We start from the raw sequence: 19,190 nt of genomic DNA, 5'->3' as shown, positions 1-19,190 counted from the left end.
CTTTAATCAGAACCTAAAGTGTTTACTATAGCTCCTGTCCAGAGCGGCTCCCAACACTGCCCCTTACTGTCCACACCACCGTGCCCCAGTTTCCTCATAAGTAAAACAATGATGATAATGATAGTACCTATCCTGTTCTGTTACTGTGAGTTTCAAGTGATAATCCACAGCACTGAATATAATAGTATCAAGACAGGGGGGTGATTTATTAGATGTCAGTTGTTATTGAATTTCTGCTTTCTCTGATGCCCACATCAACCCTCCTTCCTTTCAAAATGTCACTAAGCCAACAATGGCTCTCTCTATTGATACCTCCCTGTCCACAACCAACAAGATAGAAAGAGAAGGAAAGAGGGAATGAGGAAGGGAAGACTCATCCTGCATGAACCTTGCTGAGCTGGAGTGTGGTTCTCACCTTTACCTCCCTAAATGGCTGCTCTGGGTAGAAGAGAGAATGTTCTATCGGGGATGATGTTTCCTTGTCTGTCTGTCTGTCTGTCATTCCTCATGCCCCTTTGGTTTCTCTATTATTAGACTTTGTTCAATTTTTAATGATGGATATTTTGTGTGTTTGTTTATTCAATGTCTCCTCTCCCAGCAGATTATATAGCTCTAGAGGGCAGGGATTAAGTGTGTTTTATTGACCAAGTACAATGATTTGGCTTTAACTTTTTAATCTATTAAATGAGGATGGTAATACCACTTTTGTCTACTTCACTGAGCTGTGAAATTAAAAAAGATAATACATGGGAAATGTCCTTGTAAATCATAAAATGTGATGCAAATATTAGTTATGCTTAGTGCCATGTCTGTTTGAATGTACATCACTTGCTGAATACTTGGGTGGTGAGCTCCAGGACACATGAGCATTTTGTTAGATGTGATAATAGAGGAGAGTGCTTAGAAAAGGATGCATGTCTTGACAGCCTTTATTGTGTGACATCACAGATGGCACCAGGACCTCTAAAAATAACCATATTCACTTAGTTCACTCATAGGTTTGAAGTTTTTAAACAGAAGCACCCAGGGAGTAACCCAGAGCAGACAGATTCCACATACTGGGGGAATTTTCACAAATCAGTTCTCAAGCACGATGTTCCTGTTCTACCAAGAGGCAAGGGTGATCAATATGACACCTTCCACTGCTTCCATAGTAGTGGGGTTGCAGAGGGAGGCCAGACTGTTCCAGAAAGTGACTTATGCCACCAGCATTCACAGACACAAATGGGAGAAGGATGAATCTCCTTAAATCCAAATATCACATGAATATTTGCAGCAATGTTTTGAACAGGGAGAGTTGGAGCCGGAGGAATATGGTCAATGAACTGCTATGGTTTGGATAAGAGTCTCCTCAAATCAAAAAGCTTGGTCTGAAACCTGTGGCGGTATTGGAACCTTTGTGTGGTGGAGCCTTTTGGAAGGAAATTAGGTCACAGGGGGCATGCACTTGAAGGGCATATGGGGACTCTAGCACCTCCCTCTTTGCTCCCTGGCTGCCATGAGGCGAGCAGCTTCCTTAACTACTGACTCTCATCGTGCTGTGCTGCCTCACTGCGGGCCCAAACAACATGACCCACCAACTATGGACTGAAGCCTCTGAAATTGTCATCCAAAACAAATCTTTCTTCTTTCTATGTCTGTTTATCTCAGGCATTTGTTACAGTCATAGGAAGCTGACTAACACATGAATGTACTAGATGTGGAATGTAACTACTCTGCCTTTGACACATAAATCAGGAAATAAGAAATTATCTATTCTGATGGCCCATGTGGGTCATGAATCACTGAGGTTGGGAACCCAAAGACCAAATGGTGATAAAGCAGGAGGATAAAGAGAGAAGGATCAGATTGAACCAAAACCAGAAACATGTTTCTTTACTAAAGCCGTTCTTGGGTTTTGTCCTATCTCTTAGGGAATAGGATAAGGTGTTATTACTATAATTGTACTGGATATTCCTTATTGTCCTATGTGCATACAATTATGGCTTAACGAACTATAGTTTGCATGTTTTATGATGTCTCTGGTTCTCCAAAGGCCCCAGGTTCTGTGGTAGTAGGAGAAACTAGTTTTTCCCAGACTCTCAGCTCAGGCCTGAGTGAGGCCTTACTTGATGTGTCTTTATATAGCTGTGACTCTGTGTTCACAGACGTGAGCAATAATCCAGGATAAGTAGGGTAACAGGACAAGGCAGGACAGGAAATGGTCCAGTAGGAAAAGAAATAGGCCCCAGGAATGCACAGGAAAGTGAATTTCACATTTGACCCACAGAAAGTCAGCTCCATTGCAGATGTAGGATCTGCAGAGACCAGGGCTGAGAAGTTGGGATGAGCAAAAGTCATACATGACCACATTGGAGGGGATGGAATGGTGGCTTTACATGTTAGAGGGGTGTGAAGGAGAAAGGAGAAAAACTTGTAATAAGTTTTTAAAACAAAACTTTAATCCAAATGACTGTTACTAGCACAAATGTTTGATCATAGGCTTGGAAAGATTGGAGTTAGCTTTACTTTTATTTGCCATGGAATTGTGGCCACAGAAAGTAGCTTTTCTCAGGCTGGGTTTTTCCTTTCCAATCATGGTCCACCTGGTGTGAGGAATGTGTTTAATGGAGAGCATGTGGAAACGTCCGAAAGTCAACAGCTGGCGAATCAGAAATGGCCTTTTAGAAATTGGTTGTTGATGGGAAGTGAGAAACCCATCAACAGGGCCAGGCTGTGATGAGGCAGGAAGCGGAGAGACCAGGCTAGCCCTCTGCTTGAGGGCAAAGGAGGAAGGAAAGCAGCCCAGAGAGGAGCTGGAGCAGGGAAATCACAGAGGAGAGGCAGAGGGCCAGGAATGGAAAGTAATGCCTCCATTTTGCCCAAGGGCAGACTCTGATCTCCGGAAAAGGGAGCACATTTACTTAAAGAAAAGCCATCGCTGGATCTGCCCTTGAATCCCTGGAGGAAAGCCCTGGCTCTCTCCTGACACACTTCATCCTAGCTGTGAAGGTATTTCTGGAAGAGACACATGAAAGTAAGCAGGGTACTGAAAGGAAAGCCAGTGTGGAAGCCAGTGCCCGGAGGTGGAGGCGGCTCCTTCAGAGAAGACAGGGAAGCTTTGTGTGTCCCCAGCATGAGGAGCCCCCACTTTCCCATCTCTCAGGCCAGCTGCATCCCAGCGACATGCAGGGGCTCCTCTGTTCCACTCTTCTCTTCACCGGGCTGGCACAGGTAAATCCTTCCTCTTTCCCTTCCAGAGACTCTAGCCATTTCGAGTTCTTCAGGCTAAAAATAAAAAAGGAAGAAGATGGGGGAAAATTACTAGTGGGAAAATAGGGAGCCATTTTTCTCTCCAAGTAAAGTTCTGTTTGAGTGCATTAGCTTCATGAGAGAAATGTGAAACTCCTCTCCCTTTCAGGTTAAGGCACTGAAGTCTACTTTCGCTATGTTTAAACAGCCCTCAACTTTATATATTTTATCCAAGTTGAACATGCACTGTGACCCTGGGACAACGGCAGAGCTGGCGGCCACAGTGGAGTGAACACTGCCAGGCTGGGGCTCAACTTTCCAGGGTTGTTTGCAAAAAATGTGCAAAGAGCCCCTGGAAAGGTGGATTTTGGCAACAACTTTTTTTCCAGTGAAGCCAGTCCTTGTTTGAAAAGAGTACTTTGGAACAAACATGTACATTTTTAAAATATTCTATTACTTTGTCTTTTCTCAATCCATGTGTTTCTCACGTTTGTGTGTGTGAAAGGGAATCGGCCCATGGAGACTTGGAAATATTTCAAGCAACAGACCAAAGGGAAGTTTAATATGAGCAATTCGTTGTCTTAGTATTTTTTTTAATGAGAAGATTAAAACAAGGTGACTTATTTATTGATTCATTTACATGGTTGAGGTTGTTGGCACAGGAGACAGAGCATTTGAAATCTTCTGGTGATTTAGAAAACATGGAAATGTCTGAGTTAATAACCAATTTGAGCAGTAAGCAGTAGATATATGTTGGAAAGCAAGTTGTTATACTTAGTATTGAGGGATTTAAGACTTTAAAAATATCATGAGGATATTGTCAGTGGCCTGGGTCTTGCCCACTGTCCCATAGGGGAACACTTCCCCAATGGGGGTGAGACACGGATGTCCCTCTCCTATTCCACTTTCTGAGAAAAGGCCTTTCATTATGGACTGAGCTGCTACATGTTCCTAAATAGCAAGTATTCCAATATGGAGAGATGAGTACAGTATACAAAATTAAAAAAAAACACAGAAAGGTGTTAAGCTTATGGTAGTAAGAAAGTATTATTTTGTGCTTCACTTCTTTGCTGTTGTGAATTTTTTAAGAGTCAGATGATATACTTACCATTTATTGAACATCAACTGTGTGCCAAGCACCGTGCTAGGCACTTTACTCATCCTAATCTGCAAAGCAACCTTACCAGGTGCATATTATCAATCCCATTTCACAGAAGAGGATTGAGGCTAGAAGAGCAAATGATAGGAAGTCTTCTACGATAATAGCTTTGCTAAAGCTCAGATCTGTTTTTGAAGTACAACCTTCCTCTTGCATTACCCTGATGACTTGTTGTCTTCAGATTTTGTTTTTGAAAACAATCAAAAAGTGTCTGAAGAAAAATATAAAATTATATCAACTTACATATTTGCTTTCCCAGTCCTTTTCATTTCTTTGATTTCTTCTTGTCTTCCTTCCTTCATTTCTTTCCTTCCTTCCTCCCTTTCTGTCTCTGTGTCTCTGTACTGGGTATTGAACCAGGGACATTATACCTCTGAACTATGTATAAAACTATAATCATTAAAAATATAAAAATATGTAAAATTATTATTAAAATATACATGCATATAAACTATAAATAAAATTATTATATTTTTTTTTAGACAGGGTCTCCCTAAGTTATCCAGGGCTGGCCTCCAACTTGCCATTCTTCTATCTCAATCTCCTTAGTAGCTGGGATTATAGGCCTGCACCACCATGTATTTCTGAAGTTACTATCTATGATAATTTTCTTAATATTTCTTCCTTTAAAAAAATTTTTTTAGTTGCAGATGAACATTTATTTAATAAATTAAATAAATACATTTATTTAATTTATTTTTATAGGGTGCTGAGGATCAAACACAGTGCCATACGTCTGAGGCAAGAGCTCTGCCACTGAGCCACAATCCCAGCCCTTAATATTTCCTGTGAGGCAAGTCTCTTAGAAACTTCTCTCAGTGTTTGTTTATCTGGAAATGTCCTTTAATTTTCCTTCATTTTTGAAAAATAGTTTCACTGGATGTGGAATTCTAGGGTGCTGGGTTGTTTTTTTCTTTTAGGATTGTCTCTGCTGGGCATTTTCTTCTCTACCCTTTCCTTCTTTTGATGAGAATTAGACCTTATTGTTATTCTCCTGCCTGTAATACTCCACTCTTTTCAGGCTACTATAACGATTTTCTCTTTATTCTTGGATTTCAACAGTGTTACCTCCTGACTCAGAGATGATCTATAAGTGCTTCAAGACTGGAAAAATATATAGGCATTCTCAGATGGGCAGTTTGGGGAGTAGGTATTATATTAGGGAGCTACAAGAAGAAAAGCAGAGAGGAGAAACCTGACATAGGTAGTTTAGCAAACAGAAAGGCATAGAAGGCAAGTGTTTTGAGAGGTAGGCACGGGCCAGACCAGACAGCTCCATGCTCAGAAGTTTGGACTGCACATTGTAGACAGTAGGAAACCACCAAGGGGATTTAAAGAGAGGAGTAATATAACCAGATATGTTCTTAAGAGAGATCCCTCCAGCAGCTATGTAGGAAATACACTAGAGAAGTTATTTTGGAGGGAGGAACACTGAATAGGAACAGCATAGTAGTGCATAGTAACAGTGAATTGGGAGAGAAAATAAGCAGGATGAGCCACTGAATGGCTGTGGGAGGTGCAGGAGAAGAAGATGACCTGAATGACTCCTATTTCCTATCTCCAAACTTGGGAGACGTCTGGGGTGAAAGGTGATGAGTTTTGGATCTGAGTTTTTCCTTAGAATATTCAGCCAGAGCTGTTTAGTAGGCAGTCAGCTACGTGGGTCTAGATCTCTGTGGAGAAGTCTAGGCTGGAAATTTAGTTTTGAGGTTATATAGGAAGGAGGCTAAAAGCAAGAGGGCGATGAGATTGCCCAGAGACTGTGTGTAGACAACAGCAGTATATTAAGATCATGAAACACGAACAAGCCTAGATTGAAATCAAACTTAGACTAAGAGGATCCTGCCCAGGAGAGTGAGAAATTGTACCAAGAGATAGGGGAGGACTGGGAGGGCCAGGGGAAATGAAAGCCAAAGGAGAGGAGAGGGATAAGAAGGAAATGTCGAAACTTTATAGAGGGTGGGGGCAGAAAGAGGAGACTGTGAACATAAGGCCACCAACCTAGCAGCTGAATCAATGGTGACCATGGCTGAATCTGTGCAAAACTGAGAAGTAGGAAAAAAAAAAAAGATTTTAGGTTGCAAATGTTTTAGGATTAGGATTTTAGTTTCATTGTTTCTACTCCCTTCTTTACTTTTGGGTTCTTTATTTATCCCTTGATCCTTCTCCAGAAGCCCAACATTGTTCCAGCTTCCTCCCTCATCAAAATCTGTTCTCAGTCTGTGGCTGGAGCTCAGTGGTAGAGCATTTGCCTAGCATGTGTGAGGCACTGGACTCGATCCTTAGCACCACATAAAAATAAATTTAAAAAAATCTATTCTCACATTGTGTGTTCAACTTTTGAAGTTTGGCTGAAGTGTTAATCTTCCTGGGGTACACTTGCTTTACTAGTTATGCAAAAGAAAAGATGAGGGTTTAATGGTGGAGTTACACACTGATACTGCCCAGTGTAGCAGTTTTTGAGGTTTTGGTTTCTGGTTCAGTCTGCCTGCTCCCAGTTCCATCAAATAAACATTGAGAGTTACTTAGGTGAACATTTGCTGGCACTGGGCTAGATGCGGTAATCCCTACAAATGCCTTCAAGTGCCTGAGGTTGGGTAGCTCTATAGTTAGTGGAAGAGATGGGCACTCACATGGATAATTTTAGTTCAAAGACATTTATAAGGCAGGGAGGTGACAGAAAGCTTTCTGGGAGAGGTGGTACCTAAACAGAGTCTTGAAGGATAGCTAAGTTAAGAAAAAAAGTGAGATATGGTTAAGAATATCCTAAGCAGGAGAAATGGCCTCATATATTCAGGGAATTTCAGGCTCTTTGACTTTTTGTAAACTAAGGCATAGAAGAACTACAAGAAATATTGTGCTTAGGAGCTTTCAACTTTCCTGTAAGCCAGTAAGTGACTTTTGGGAGTGAGAGATAGGGAGATATCCAGAATGATTTCCACCTTCCTGGTTTGGGGATCTGAGTGGATGGCAACACCAGTCACTAAAATGGGAATTGCTAGCTAGCCACAGGGCAGTCTGTTGGGGATAGGGCAAAAATGAGGTCCTTGATGCACATTGAAGTGGATATACTCAGGAGCAGTTAATGAGTTGTAAATTTAAGTGGTCTAGGCTGGAGAAGGAGTCTCAGAGATTCAAGAATTTGGTATCAAAGCTGGTTTCCAGTGGGACTTGCACTAGGAAGCAGGGTGAGGATTGAGAGCTCAGGCTTGGGACTTGCTTGCCTGGTTGAAATCTCTCTTCTTGGTATGTGATCTAGTTTAAATAATCATCCTCAGCACCCTTACTTATAAACTGAGATATACAGTTTCTATGGCTACTGTAACAAATCACCACAAATTTGTTGTCTCATAGTTCTGGATATCTAAAGTCAACAAATGGGTCTTGTAGGACCACAATCAAGTGTAGGCCGGACTGCCTTCCTTTTGGAGGCTCTGGGGGTGGGGGGGATTCATTCTTCACATTTTCCATCTTTTAAGGGCTGCCTGCCTTTCTTGGTTCACAATTTCCTTTCAGGAATGACATGACTCTAACTCTACTTCTGTTGTCGCGTCTCCTCTTCTGATTTGCCTGCCTTCCTTTTTGGATGAACTTGATTAGTGATTACATTGGGCCCACATCGGTAATCCAGGATGATACTCGCAGGACTCACTTGATCACATTTGCAAAATCCCCTTTGTTAACTCGCAAGGTAGTGTGCTGGCCACAGCACATGCCTGTAATCCCAGCAACTTGGGAAGCTGAGATAGGAGGATCACAAGTTTGAGGTCAGCATCAGCAATTTAGTGAGGCCTAAAGCAACTTAATAAGACTCTGTATCAAAAAAAAAAAAAAAAAAAAAATGGGCTGGGGATGTGCCTCTAAGTTCAATCCCTAGTCAAAAAAAAAAAAAAGCAAGGTGGACTATTAACAGGTTCCAGGGACTAGAATGTGCACATCTTTGAGGGGATCACTATTTACCTGTCACATGGGATAATAACTACTGTATACTATTGCTATGAAGGTTAAATGAAGGTGAAGTCCCTGACACATAGGATGCATCATGTTCTTACTTTTAATAAACATTTTTCTTTTCTGGAGTCAGCTAGAAAGGTATGAAGTAAAAACCTTGCTCTCATGATGCAGGAATCAAAACATTACATAGGTAATGAGGCAAGTGATAAGATGTGTCTGGAGAAAGGGCAGGGGTAGGGTGCTCTTTTTAGAGAGGGCAGAGGGCCTCACTGAGAAATTTGAGCAGATCTAAATAAAGTGAGCATTGGAGATAGTTAAGGGCAGTGCACGCTTGAAGTACTTAAAGAATGAGGTGGCCACTGTGGCTGACGCGAAGTGGTCAAGGGGTGAGTGGGAGTTGGCGAAAGAAGATAGGGAGTGAGGGCCAAATGGTGTGGGGCCTTGGAGAGCCGTTTGGGAAGCCATGCCCTGTTAGCAAGGAGTGGTGTGATCTGGCATATTTTAAAAGACTCATTTTGAATGCTGAGTGGACAAAGAAAATAGCAAGATGAACTTTTAGGAGGCTCCCAGAATCATCCAAGTGAAAAATAATAGTGGCTTGGATCAAAATAATAGCAAAGGAATGTTATGGTCAGGAGAGGTGTATTTTAAAGTTTTGACCAGTGGGATTTATTGACAAGATTGGATGTAAAACATAAAAGAAGTCAAGAATGACCTTAACTGCAAAGTGTTTTGAAAAAATAGTGAAATGGGCATTTGCTCAAATAGGAAAGTATGTGGAAAAGCAAATTGAGGGGAAAATTGGGAGTATGGTTTGATTGATTAAGTTTGCTTTTCCTGTTAAAAACCTATGTAGAGATATTACATAGGAAGTTTGAGTCTGAATTCGGAAATCTGAATTGAGGAAAAGTACTTCAGAGGTCTTAACCCCTGCTCCAGTGTTTACACATCAGAAGGACAAGAAGAAAGTGGCAAAGGAGATTGAGAAGGAGAAATAAGTGAGAGAGGAGAAATAAAAAAGCAACATCTTGGAAGCCAAGTGAAGAAAGTATTTCCAGAGAGTGAACTGTGTTAAGTGCTAATGATCCTGTAACTCACCACATTGTATTTTACCTCTTTTAGAGAAATCTTCTATTTCTCTAAGATTTCTGAAATTACTTTGAGGAACCATTTCTAACATTGCCTTTATTATCAAATGAAGTTCTGCTGCAGGGCACAGGACACAGGGCCATTAGACACAACTGAAAAAGGGCCCAGAGAAGCAACAGAAGCACATCAGCGTAAACAGTTTTGTCACTGGCCCTGCAAGTGCTCCCGTCAGAAGCCCCGCTGCTCTCCTGGAGTGAGTTTGGTGAGAGACGGCTGTGGATGCTGCAAAATTTGTGCCAAACAACCAGGAGACATCTGTAATGAAGCTGACCTCTGTGACCCGCACAAAGGGCTGTATTGTGACTACTCAGCAGACAGGCCTAGGTACGAGACTGGAGTGTGTGCATGTAAGTGTCCTTTTCTGAACCCACTGGAAAAGGCTGAGTCTAGACAGATTCCCTTCTCCTTAAATTATTAATTTGGAATGATGAGTTTAGTCTGGCTACGTACAAGGTGGGTTTAGTTTTTGTGAACCAGTGGGACTGGCTTCATTGTATTGGACACCATGGGAAATGAGCAGATGCCTATGAATGTTCAGAAATCTGTTATTTTCATTGCATTGAAGCGATCTTGCAGTTCTTTACGGGTAATTGCTTATAATGATAGGAAACAGGAGAACTTATACAGTCTGACTTCTTGACATGCCACATAACAATGGCTTTTGTTAACATTGTCAGAAACTATCTGAATTCAGCCTTTTCTGTAACTAAAAAATAATCCGGCATAACAATATATGATGTAAAAAAAAGGGTACATATCAAGAACTCATACACACTGCTTTAATCTCAGCCTTCCCAAGTACAGTCGAATTTTACTGCAGATTTATAAAAAAGAAAGTGGTGTCACCCCAAAGCACAACCTGACCCTCAGTTTTTTGGGTTGAAACTCTGATTCAGATTATCTACACCTAGAACACATTGGTAATGATCCAGAATGCCAAGTCATTTAGGATAAAAAACAAAATTCCTAAGGGAAGAAAAATAGGTCAGTAGGGCAGTTATTCACTCTATAGAAAAGTTCAAGTGGGAAGGTAATTTACTGCCAGAAGTTAGGTTGAGCATGAAATGAGAGTAAGTCTTTGGAGTCGGACTATGAAGAGACCATCAAGTCTAACAACTGACACCCTTGTTAGCACCATATTGTATTAAGAACGAGAGATCTGGATTTCAATCCTGGTTTTCTAACAGAGTGACTCCTAATCATGTTGATTAATCTCTCTGCGCCTCAGTTACATTACATGTACTTCATAGTTTATAGAGCTGTTTGGGAAGATGAAATAAATGACATAAAACCTAAAACACCTAGCACAGTATCTGGTATGCAGTAGAGTTTCAAAAGTATTTCTTATTTATGGAAATTCTATAGAGAAACCATGACCTATCAAAGACTTTGGCATTCAGAATACTCCTTTCTCCCAAACTGGGCAGGTTATTTCAGTAATCTAATCAACACTTAGCATCCTTTACTGAGCCAGGAATTATGGCCAGTAAGTCAGAATACAACAGAGGAAAAAAGAGATATGGGCCTTCCCCTCACAGAACCAAAGTTTATTGTATCAGATTTTTCTACAAGTAATGTCACCTAAAATGTGATGTCTTCACCAGTAAACATGAGGATGGGAATGGGGATAATGTATAACTGGGGGTCATAAATTATTGCCCAGGGGCCAAATCTAGCTCATAGCTCACTATGACAGTAAACTATGTTTTAATGGAACACAGCTCATTCATTTACATAGAATCTGTGGTTATTACAATGACAGAGTAGTACAGAGACTATATGGCCTGCGAAGGCTAAGATACTTATTGTTTAGCCCTTTAGAGAAAATTTGTTGCTTTCTGACCATAACAGTGATTTTAAAAAAGTTACTGTCTTAGAAATTAATAAGGATCCAAAAAACTTTTGTTTATATGGATTTTATCTACTGATATTTAATGGATTAGGAATTTTAAAAATTTATTTAAACATAACAAACCTGTTGCAAATTAATAGGAATGATATATTTTGATGAAAAAAATATTTTCTATGACAGAAAAATTTAGTGATGAGAGTGGCATGATTTTACATTTTTGTAAATCTCTCTGATATCTAGCTTAATAGAAGAAAGCTAGATTCTCACATCTGCTTCTGCCAAGCTGTTATTTTTCTGCTTGAAATATATAAAGAAAATATGACTTCACATAGATATATAATCAGAAAAGCAAGAAATATTTTAGTAAACACTTCAAATAATTATGAATGTATTTAAAAAATATTATATTAAATGTGGTAAGTGGTAGTCCATTAAAAATTAGCAGCATCATAAAATCTGAAAGTATATTAATAACCTTTCAATTTGGTGACATTAAAATATCCAAGACCCACTTGGAATGGGTCTTTTACTCATGCATAAATTTGTCATTGCATGCATTGGTTTACTGTATTATGTAGATGTTCAAACTAGATTTCATTATATACTATTTTAAAAATCCCACTGATATTACTCTCTTCAGAAAAGTCTACGTATTGGGTAGCAATAGAGCTCAGTGGTAGATGTTTTCCAAAATTGTAATTTTTGCTTTAAAGCTTGAATTCTATAGTTGCAACCAATGTTGTCAATTGTTTTTCTTGAAGCGACAGGATTACTCTGTTCATTTTCAAGAAAATGTCTCCAAAATACCCAAATCTGAATAACCATAGATTATCTGAAAATTATTTCTTCAAGTAAAATTCCCACTAAAAAAATTAGATAGCCCATGCCACAATTTGAATAATAGCATGGTGCTTTTTCTCATGATGGCCAATGTACTTTAGTACACAGAACGGTCCGTGTATACTTCTGATTTTATCATACAGAGTATTAAATAGACATGTACTCAATGGTTAGCATTTAATAAAATTATTAAGTTTACTGTGCTACCAGGGATATATTCTTAGGTATAACTAGCTTTTTTTTTTTTTTTTTTTTCCTAAGCACAAGTGCATGGCAAGGAAAAATACAAGTACATGTACAGTTAGAATCATGATAAGGTACAAGGGGTTTTAGTACCATTGTCCATTGTTTTTGTATGTTCTGTGCAAATAGCAACAACGAAAAACATGTATCACTAATACTATATTTGTTTTCTTTTTTTTTTGGGTACTGGGGATTGGAACCACCAGTGGTACTGAGCTCCATTCCCAGCCGTTTTTTTACATTTTATTTAGAGACAGATCTCACCGAGTTTCTTAGGGCCTCACTAAGTTGCTGAGCCTGTCTTTGAGCTCATGATCTTCTTGCTTCAGCCTCCCAAGCCACTGGGATTACAGGTACACCATACTGTGCCAGCTTGCCATAGTATTTTGAAAATTCTTGATCACAGATTCCCTGAAAACATCTCAGCTATTGCCAAGGGGTAGAACACACTTGGGGAATTATTGATCCAAAAGGCCAAGAATATACTCAAAATGAAGTGAAAATCTCCTCTAATTTTCAATTAGTTACCTTACCATACTATAGTTAAATAAATCATAAATAAATTATGATTTCTTCTGACATTCACTTATCTGATATTCTAAAGAATATATTCTAGCTTACTGTTGGATGTCTGGGGAAATTTCCATCTCACCTGGCATTAAACCTCCCTCTTCAGTTTATAATCATCTCATTGCTTATGATTTTTAAAAATTAATTTCAGTGCTTGACTAGCAAGAGCAAGGCCCTGGGCTTGATCTCTAGTACCTCACAAAACAACAACAAAACCCCCCAAAAACAAAAAAATATTTTCTCCAGAACAGAGTTTTTATTTGTTTTTAATTCTGATAATGTCCCTTTGTGGGTTATAACCTACAATCTGATGAAAATGCTCATTTTAACCTTTAGACAGATGTTCTGTGAAGGCGGTTCCAAAGGGGCCTTAAAAATCTAGAGCTGTTAAAAAAAAATCTAGTTATACTTCATGAAGGAGATAGTTACATCTTATAAGGTGTATAATTGGAAGTCCAACTATCTCAAATTATGGCTTGACAATTTTCTCTTTTCAGACCTTGTAGCTGTTGGATGTGAGTTCAACAGGGTCCATTATCGTAATGGCCAAGTGTTTCAGCCCAACCCCCTGTTTAGCTGCCTCTGTGTGAGTGGGGCAATTGGATGCACTCCTCTGTTCATACCTGAGCTGGCTGACAGCCAGTGCTCTAGAGCTAAAGATGGAAAGAATTCTGATCAGTCCAAGTGCGGCATGGGACCATTACAAAGGCAGCTCTCAACAAGCTTCAAGACGATGCCAGGTGCTTATACATAGAGCTATTTCTCATATATGACTTGGTGGCTTTCTTTCATGTTCCTTTTGTGTATCACAGGTACAGAATGAATGGGTGATCAACGTAAGATGTAGTCTGAGTGTACCATCCCACTCAGTCTTTGCCTCAGGCAGGTGTATTCTGGTAAAAGTATTCCAGTTTAAAAAAGCTATACTAGGTCAGGAAACTCAAATTTTACACCTCTGCTTATTCCAACCTCTCCTAAGGAAAACTAACCAAATATTGTTCTCATGTATCCTGGGAAAACTTCTATTTGTATTGTTTTATTATAGGCAGAAGTTTGGCCATCTGTTTCTCCAAATTTTCAAAGGCAACCTTTCTATATGATATAAACAAATGCAAAACGACTAAGTAAAAAATACTTATGGACTAACATGTTTTGAATTTGTAAATATTATTTCTAAAACTAGAAAAATGAAGTCCTTTTATTCACTCTAAAATTGAAGTTCAACAATTTACCGCTTTCTCTAAATACACACATTTACACATGCCTCCCACAGAGGCTTTTAAAAGTAGCTTACCCATGTATGTAGTTAGAAAAATGAAATGAGCATTTATTACTTGAGTACCTAGATGTTTGCAAGTGCAAACAGAATTCTAGTTTGCTTTCAAGTTATCACCCTTCTTTAAGTGTCAGAGTATTTTCAGGACAGAAATTTCAAAAACACCAGCAAATGAAGCACAGGAGAGGAAGTACTCAAAAGGGGCAACGCTGATGCCAGCTTCTTGAATTTAGCGTGCAGTGAATATTGTCATGGAGATACAGAATATTGGTGTATGTTAAAAACTCTAAGCTTTTTATTATGTGGATATTCAATAAAAACAATAAAAATCAGAGAAAAGAGTTTTAGATATTTAAACCTAACTCTATGAGCTGGCCCTGTGGCACATGCCTGTAATCCCAGGGGCTGTAATCCCTTAGGAGGTTGAGACAGGAAGATCATGAGTTCAAAGCCAGCCATAGCAATTTAGTGAGGCACTTAGCAACTCAGTGAGACCCTGTCTCTAAATAAAATATAAAAAAAAGCTGGGGATGTGGCTCAGTGGTTAAGCACCCCTGGGTTCAATCCTCAATACAAAAAAAATAAAAAATAAAAAAATAAAAAAACAACAACAAAAAAAACTAACTCTATGAAAATAATATACCCAGAGACCCTGATTATGTCAGTTCATTTGAAAAAAATTTATAGATTGTGGTGAGTTTGTATTTACCACACGATTATTTAGCCAACAGCATGACACAATTCATGCTCTAAAATAATAAGCCACATTATTTCCTTTTCTTTATATATTTTGGTGCTAGGTATTGAACCTAGGGCCTTGCATATGCTAAGTGTATACTCTGCCACAGAGCTATACTATCAGTCCCCAAATTATTCCTTTTGCAAAATGTACAGAAACAGTTGGTTTTCTGTACAGAATATGAGTGACTCAGAAGATTCTCAGAACCTCAGAGCAGCAGTCTTCCATAAGGAAAGCCTTTTGCATCAAGTTCAAGTTGGTTTCCTTTGAAGAGTTGGATCAATTTCAGTGGATTCACTTGGAGCCTGATTGGTAGAGCCATCCCCTGGTCATTTTTGGTGGTTAGTGCTTTGCTCTAAAAAATGAGAAAAATCTCCCCAAATGCTCTCTGGTATTTGAGAGTTGGACCTTGTTATATTTCAAGGGAAGTATATGTTCAGTCTCTCTTTTGCTTAGCTGTGGAAATGTATTTATGATCCGTGTAAGAATTTGGCTTTTAAAAATTAACCACGACAAAAACACACACTTTGAGATATATTTGTTATAGTAATATATAGTTTATGGTTGGAATCTAGCTGTTGCTAGCTAGGTCAGTGAGAAGCATGAGATGACATTTAATGCTGTCATGCCTTTCTCAATGCTCATGAACACTAAGCTTTTACTTTATAAATCTCCTCCAGTTTTTCTGCATTTTAATGAATGTTAAATTACTGAACTGCAGCTCATTTAACTTTAATCAGGGTTACTGGTAATGCATAATCTAACCTACTTTTATTTATTGCAGATGTGTGACAAGCTTGTAATCTGCTTCCCGAATTGAGGTCTTTTCTTTCTTTCTTTTCTTTTCTTTTTTTTTTTTGGAGATGGGGTTTCAAACTCATAATCTTCCTGCCTCGGCCTCCTGGTCAGCTGGGATTACAGGTGTGCAACTACCCTACCCAGCTTTACATTGAGGTCTTTAAAACTGCTGTCTACCTTCCAGGTATCTTCATGTTTCTGCTTCCTCTCAGCTCTATGAGCACTGCGAGATCCTACTGTAATAACACTGAAAGCAGTATTATGTTATCACTTTATACAAATATAGCACATACTTCAGAGTGATTGATATTGTCTATCAAGATGGCATTTTTTTTTTCCTGGATCTTTTAAATTTTAAATTGATATTTTAAAGTAACACAGTCTGAACTTTGCTATATTTAACTCAGACTCAAATTACAACCTTCCTCCCAAAGCATCCAATAGAGGATATATATTAATCTTAAGGAAATGCCTTGAGACAATAAACCAACACATAGTTTGCTCAAGTGAACCAAGGACCTGACTCATTCATGAGTCTAACAATCTCCCAGGAATTTACATGGAGATGGAAGAGTCATTTACCTTTTCTTCCTTCTGTTTCTCCTAAGCACTAGTCAGTGGAGGGGCTCTGTCTACTCACTTCAGACCCATTCATGGATCCATTCATTGTTTCCATGGATGATATGAAGTGGCTAGCCCAAGGAGAGAGCACTGTGGGCCTGAAACTATAGGGAATGTGACAAAGAAGCTGAATAAAAGATTACACATTCGCAATGACTTATATAACTTTTATATTTTGGATTTTAATATATCATAAAATTTAACATGATCATACTGTTCTGATTAATATCTTAATTCTCTAATCCTACCAACATTTATTTCAACATCTGTTGGAATAATATCAAGCCTGAGGCAGAATCAAAATGGTATGTATCAATCAGAACATAAGTTTAGATTTAATACTCAGGATAAGCTAGAATGATATAAATGAGTAAAGCTATTCAGTTTTTTAAAGATACAGAATTTTAATTCGTTCTAAGAAATTGGTCTATCATACTTGATTAAAACATAATTTGGGTGGCAAGAAAAAGGGAAATAGAATGAATTAGACCATAAACTTCTTTGATTATGAGTTACATTATTCATAAAGATATTTATTAGCTTAATGATTAAAAATTATCTGTCTACACAAGTTCATAAATATACATACATATGTACTTTCTCTCTGTTTTAGCTTTTAGGAATCTTCCACTTAGTTGGAAAAGAAAATGTCTCGTGCAAGCTACAAAGTGGACTCCCTGCTCCAGAACATGTGGGATAGGAATATCTAACAGGGTCACCAATGAAAATAGCAACTGTAAAATGAGAAAAGAGCAAAGACTATGTTATATTCAGCCATGCAACAGTAATATATCACATACAGTAAAGGTAAAGTTTAATTAGATTTCATTTAATTATAATTCAATATTAAGAAATTCCTAGAAAGTTATAATGTGTGTGTGTTTTGGTGGTAGGGTTTTGTTATAAAAATAAAATCATCTTATTGAAACTCTCAAAAATTAAATTATCTCAGAGGAAAATACTAATCACACTTTGTGGGGTAAAGTTTTACCTAGTAGAGGTAATGCTGACTTCTTGATCCTAGATATTATAATATCTTAATAATGTGGGTCTTGATTAGCCTGATTTGTTGTGGTAACCCTACATAGTGTTCTCTAAGAGTAGATCTTACATTCTTTTTTCTTTTCCATAATAATTTTACATAGTGGAATCAAAGTAATGAATACAGAATTGTGGTTAAACAGATATTAAGACCATCAAGTAAAGAATATCTGATCTTAAGTTATATATCACCAACTTTGAAGTAGACCACACAATTTCCAAAATGCTCTGTACTTACTAGATAGCAAACCTGTCAAAGGACTGTAAGAAAATATTTACTCTAAGATTGTTTTGTTATAACTAGATCTGGTCCCATTTTTTTCAGGAGGGGGTACTGGTCATCCAATCCAGGGATGCTTTACCACTAAGCCACATCCCCAACCCTTTTTTTTTTTTATTTTGAGACAGTCATGCTAAGTTGCTGACGCCGACCTTGAGCTTTGGATCTTCCTGTCTCAGCCTCTGGAATTGCTGGGATTACAGGTGTGTGCCACCACACCTGGCTGGTCCTATTTTTTAAACTAGACAACTGTCTCAAAGGAGTAATTTTTGGAAATTCTGTAAAATTCTTCTGATTACCAACACATTCCCTATCTTATCAGCAAGTTGACAACCCAATTTTAAAGGAATTAAGATATATGCCATAGTCTTTGATATTAAAGAAAATTCCACTTATTGAGGAATTGAGTAAAGAACAGACAGCAAGAAACATTGAAGAGAGTGTCATAATGTGATGGTATGAACAGGGAGGGCAGATTTCTGGTGAGAGGGGGTTTTAAAGGAAGAGAAGAAAGAGTGCTGGAAGTTCCTAAACAGCAACTAATATTAATGCCCAGCAATAATAATTATTTTTTCAGTGCTGGGGTATCAGAAATAATTTTATTATTACAGAGGTGTTATTAAAATGTTTTACATAATATTTTTCTAAATTACTATAATCAACTGTAAAGAATGATTTTTTTAACTTTATGTATCTTTTCAGATTCCTAAAGGAAAAAGATGCCAACCTATCTTCCAACTCTCCAAAGCTGAAAAATTTCTCTTTTCTGGGTGCTTAAGTACTCAGAGTTACAAACCCACTTTTTGTGGAATATGCCTGGATAAAAGATGTTGCATTCCTAATAAGTCTAAAATGATTACCATCCAATTTGATTGCCCAAATGAAGGCTCATTTAAGTGGAAGATGCTCTGGATTACATCTTGTGTATGTCAAAGAAATTGCAGGGAACCTGGAGATATGTTTTCTGAGCTCTTGATTCTGTAAAGCTAAGGTTAGTTGTCATGTCATATAATCAAAAAACTAGAGTGGTTATAAAAGGTTGGCAATACTTTGAGTTTAAAACATAATATTCTCTGGTAACTGCATTGAAGATATCAAAAGTATCTAAAAGAGGTTCTAAAAATATATGTAAAACCTGAAATTGAACTCATTTTTAAAATATATGCTATAATGATATAATTTTGGTACCACACAAGCAGTCCATATATAATAAAAGCATAATTTATAAGGAAATATTTTATTCTACAAAATAATCTGGAACACTTTGCTAATGAGGTGTAAAAAGGCATATTAAATTTTAAAAATTTAATCTATATGTGGCAATATGTAGGCTTCTATCAGATAATCATTATAGGGCAAAAAAGATTCTGTATTCCTGAATAGAAAAATAAGATTAAACTATAAACATATTTATAATTTTTAATGCCCTATACTATC

General features: G+C 38.0%; 2 protein-coding genes across 4 annotated transcripts in view; one reads left to right on the top strand and one right to left on the bottom strand.

Moving 5' to 3' along the window:
• Nucleotides 1-2,463: 2,463 nt before the first annotated feature.
• The window catches only part of Tube1 (tubulin epsilon 1), a 32,513-nt gene continuing 15,786 nt past the window's right edge, over nucleotides 2,464-19,190 (bottom strand). For all 3 annotated transcript variants that reach the window (XM_071613112.1, XM_071613113.1, XM_071613114.1), the window contains 2 exons: nucleotides 4,634-4,734; nucleotides 2,464-3,267 (listed from right to left, as the gene is read on the bottom strand). In XM_071613112.1, the coding sequence (XP_071469213.1) occupies nucleotides 3,081-3,267; nucleotides 4,634-4,734 (288 nt within the window). In that variant the 3' untranslated portion in view covers nucleotides 2,464-3,080. The remainder of the gene's footprint in view (nucleotides 3,268-4,633; nucleotides 4,735-19,190) is intronic.
• On the top strand, nucleotides 3,166-18,737 carry Ccn6 (cellular communication network factor 6). Its single transcript, XM_027928215.3, has 5 exons — nucleotides 3,166-3,213; nucleotides 9,546-9,840; nucleotides 13,496-13,738; nucleotides 17,046-17,239; nucleotides 18,456-18,737. Exons 1-5 carry the CDS (start codon nucleotides 3,166-3,168, stop codon nucleotides 18,735-18,737), a joined length of 1,062 nt encoding a protein of 353 aa, XP_027784016.1.

Source organism: Marmota flaviventris, chromosome 6, assembly GCF_047511675.1.
Source record: "Marmota flaviventris isolate mMarFla1 chromosome 6, mMarFla1.hap1, whole genome shotgun sequence".
Lineage (NCBI taxonomy): Eukaryota > Metazoa > Chordata > Mammalia > Rodentia > Sciuridae > Marmota > Marmota flaviventris.
The sequence above is the reverse complement of the archived record's forward strand: the minus strand, read 5'-3'. Positions and strand labels throughout refer to the sequence as shown.